Here is a 3920-nt window from a genome sequence, read left to right as displayed (position 1 = left end):
ACTATAAGACTTTAGTTTACATTCGTTGTCACCATTTGTGTTGTCATATCAAAATAATGTGTTAGTAGGTGATTCTGTTTCTGTTGAATAGTGGTGAATAGTCTCAGTTCCCCTATTTTCTAAGAAAATGTTTTAGTGGGCTGTGCGTGGGACTTTCTAGTTTGATTACGAGCAGAACAGAAGGGGAGAGTACTGTACATATTTGGGGATTTGTGAAGTAGTGTGTGTGTGTGTGTGTGTGTGTGTGTGTGTGTGTGTGTGTGTGTGCGCACACGCATACGTGTGTGTGTGTGTGCGTGTGTGTATATATGTGCAAGCATGCGTTTAATTTTGAAATACAGTATGCACATATGTGTATAAAATGTATGGATGGGCAAAAAAGCATGACTCAAAACACTCAATATAAAGAAACAATATGTTTAATGTGCTACATTTATTATAAAAGTATCATCAAAATAGTCTCTGACATATAAAGTATCCACATATGATAGCCTGTGTCCAAAAAATAAACTACATAGACAAACATACTGTACAAAAACTACAAATGTGTTTACAGAAAAAAAATAACATTATCAATGTCAGAGTATCAAACAGTTCCACCATTTTGGTTTTGGTTAACAAGAGTCACATGGATCTAGTTCCAGCTTTTTCCAGTGCTAACAAACAATCATTTATATACGTAAAACAATCTATCAGTTCTCACAGGCAAGCTTCTAACTCGCACAGATGAGGTACTGGTGTGTCCATGGTTTTGGTAGAACAACTAGTATCTAGAGTCAGTCAGATGACCTGGGCAAATGCAGTAGTACAGTATTATTACAAGTGCAGTTTATTCTGGCTCAGATATGGTTATGTTCTGATTTGGATGAAGCCCGTAACTATATGAATACAATGCAAAGATAAATATAGGAGTTGAATGTCTTAGCAACACAAATACTAATTGACTGTACACTCTATACATCTTACAATGTTTTAACAAGCTTTGATCTAGAAATAGAGCAAACATGTTTTTCTTTGTACTACTAGTTTCTGTGCAGCAGTCTGTACCTCCGATACATTACTAAATGACTCATGTCCTGAAAAGCTATCTACATCGACTCAGAACGTGTGTAACATACTGACTAGTTTTGGATTGCCTTCTTATGGTTACATAACATTATAATACACAATAACAGTAGGAAAAGTCATGCTACATACATTTGACCTGTTCATATTTTCTTTGATTCTTGTTGTTTTTTGGCAAATGCTTATTCACACAGTTTCAAGATCCCTGATTTTTTCCTTTTAGCACAAATAAATAACAAACAAATAAAACGTATGATTGAAGCTTCTGATTGTCAGGGAAGAAGTTGGTCCTCTCAGAGAATACACAGTTTGATTCACACATCTCTCTCCAAATACACACACATTCACGCAGCCACTCACACTGATGACAGTTAGTATTAAATAAGGGGTAGGTAACTATTGGCCTGAATAGACAAGTGAGGACTTGTCCACAGATAAAATACAAGATAATTATTCCCGACAATTATCCTGTGGTTTTACAAAACAAAGACTCCTTGGAAACGTCAACACGTAACAAATAATAAACAATGAAAATAATTCCTCAGTTGAGCAAACATAGAAGACAAGCTTACATACAAATATGTTTAAGTACAAAAAAACGAATGAACCCAATGGACATTATATCAACCTGAGTGAAAACAGTTTCAAGTACTTCACAGCTACAAGGAAAACATCCTCTCTCGCTAAAGAAGTGAGAGTCAGGGTGCAATTGCAATCACTGAATACACTGGCCAAGTCTTTCCAATGGTCTTCTTTTGCTGCTCCTCTCATTGGCTTGTTATACTTTCTCAACTCTTTTATCCTGAAAAGCAGACGTTATTTGGCGACAACTTTCCCGCAAAATGTTCTCTGCCCCACTAAATGACCAACTTTGAGGAGACAGACCCCCACAATGTCACTCCCTCTCTCTTGTCCCACCCTCCTCTCCTCAAATGTCTATTTTCCCCTACTGTCCTTCTGTCTTCACAAGGGGACCATTAAAGAGTTGCACCACGCTGGGCCTATCCTGATAGGCCGAGGGAGGGTTGTGTGAAGCGGGGGCGGGGGCGGGGGCGGGGGCGAGGGCGGGGGCGGCGGCGGCCGGGGCGTGAATGGCCGCCGTGAGGGCCTTGAGAAGCAGGGTAGCTTCCTCCTTGCCCTCCCGGCCCTCCAGGCTGCGAGCCACCCAGCGCTCCACCGCCGCCTCCACCTGAGCCGGCCCCGCCCTTTCAGAGAGTGCGTCGGCCTCTTGGCTGACGTCGAATCGCTCCATCAGCTCACGGACGTGGGCGTAGGCGTGGGCGTGGCCAATGCCGTCGCCATTGGCCGGGCAGCAGCTGCGCTGATGGACGCGCAGGGAGAAGCGGTGGAGGAAGGCATGGGCGCAGAGCGGGCAGCGGTAGGGGCGCTCGCGGGAGCTGTGGAGGCGACGGTGCAGCTTCAGGTGGATGTACTGGGTGAACTTGGTGCTACACATCTTGCATTGGTAGGGCTTCTCGCCCGAATGAAGCCGCAGGTGGGTCTTGAGGTTGCTCGTGCTGCTGAAGCGCTTGTGACACACCTGCGTGGAGGAATGAACGAGGAGAAAGAGGAGTGGTTAGGGCGATGTTGTGACAATGATTCCGATAGAACAGGGAGCTAGGTTATCATAATATTATTGCAACAGTGCTGACAGCTTTCCTCCATTCTCCTGGGTTTCTATACCGTCTGCCAGACAAGGCCCTGCCTATTGTGTGTCAGCACGGTATGACCGTGGACTGGTTCTTTTCAGCGGTAGATTACATCGCAGAAGAGATCCGTGAAAAGAAAACAGCAGGACTGACGCCATTATCACGCTCACATAGTTACAGTGTTGAACAAAAGCACGGCGACTCCTTACGTGATAGGGAGGGAGAGGCTGAGATGAAAGTCACACTGACGCAGAATAAGAGCAGTGATGTGTGTGAGGGGATGTTGTTGTGTGCCCATGGGGATGTGTCAGAGGTTTTATAGTTGTGAAACACGGTATGTAAAACGTTTCAAAAAGACAGATGAGCAGACTAGAAAGCGCAGTCACACACACACACACACACACACACACACATACACACACACACACACATACACCAACGCACCTGGCACTCATGTGGTTTTTCTCCTGTGTGGACCAGGTGGTGTTTCTGCAGGTGAGCTAGCTGGGTGAAGCTCTTCTTACAGAGATTACAGTGGAATGGCCTCTCTCCACTGTGAACCCTCAGGTGCACCTACAAATACATAGAAATAGGTCAATGGTGGACTACACACACACACACACACACACACACACACACACAAAGATATGAACAGGCACAATGTTGATCACCTAAAGAAGGACTCCATAGACACTCACCTTCAGATTGGACAGCTGTCCAAAGGTTTTGAGGCAGACATTGCACTCATACTTGATCTTGCCATTCTGTTTCTTCAGGGGATAGGGCAGCGATTTGTACCCAGGGACAGCAGGGGGCTTGGGGCTGCTCTTTGGGGAGGCCAGGCTGAGGTTCATGGCCTCCTCGCAGCCTGATGGCAACGGCTGGGGCGTCTGCTGCTGGGAGCTGGGCTTGGGGAGAGGAGAGAGCTCAGGGGTAGCTGGAGCCCCACAAGGAGGCGATGAATTCAGGAGACGCTCCTTCAGCCCCCCGTGTGGAGGTGCTGGGTAGGGAAGGGACACTGGGAGCAGACGGGGCTGGTCCAGAGAGGGAAATGGACGTCCATCTCCCCCCAGGTAGCTGCTGTAATGCAGGGGTCCTCTGGAGGGCAGCATCCCAGGGAAGGGTGGGGAGTATGGGGGAAGGAGGAGGCGGGGGTAGTGTGGGCTGTATGGGGGGAGAAGCTGGTAGGGGGGTTGAAGGGGTCTG

At 46.7% G+C, this 3920-nt stretch overlaps 1 protein-coding gene across 2 annotated transcripts in view; it reads right to left on the bottom strand.

Annotated features, from left to right (window-relative positions):
* Positions 1-441: 441 nt before the first annotated feature.
* prdm1b (PR domain containing 1b, with ZNF domain) overlaps positions 442-3920 on the bottom strand; it is a 6308-nt gene continuing 2829 nt past the window's right edge. For both annotated transcript variants that reach the window (XM_083684908.1, XM_083684909.1), the window contains exons 3-5: positions 3413-3920; positions 3159-3287; positions 442-2605 (exon numbers count right to left, since the gene is read on the bottom strand). The exon at positions 3413-3920 is cut by the window's right edge and continues 403 nt beyond it. In XM_083684908.1, coding sequence (XP_083541034.1) covers positions 2012-2605; positions 3159-3287; positions 3413-3920 — 1231 coding nt within the window. In that variant the 3' untranslated portion in view covers positions 442-2011. The remainder of the gene's footprint in view (positions 2606-3158; positions 3288-3412) is intronic.

The sequence above is a fragment of the Argentina silus genome (assembly GCF_951799395.1).
Source record: "Argentina silus genome assembly, chromosome: 14".
Lineage (NCBI taxonomy): Eukaryota > Metazoa > Chordata > Actinopteri > Argentiniformes > Argentinidae > Argentina > Argentina silus.
This window is presented reverse-complemented; position numbering and strand designations above follow the sequence as displayed.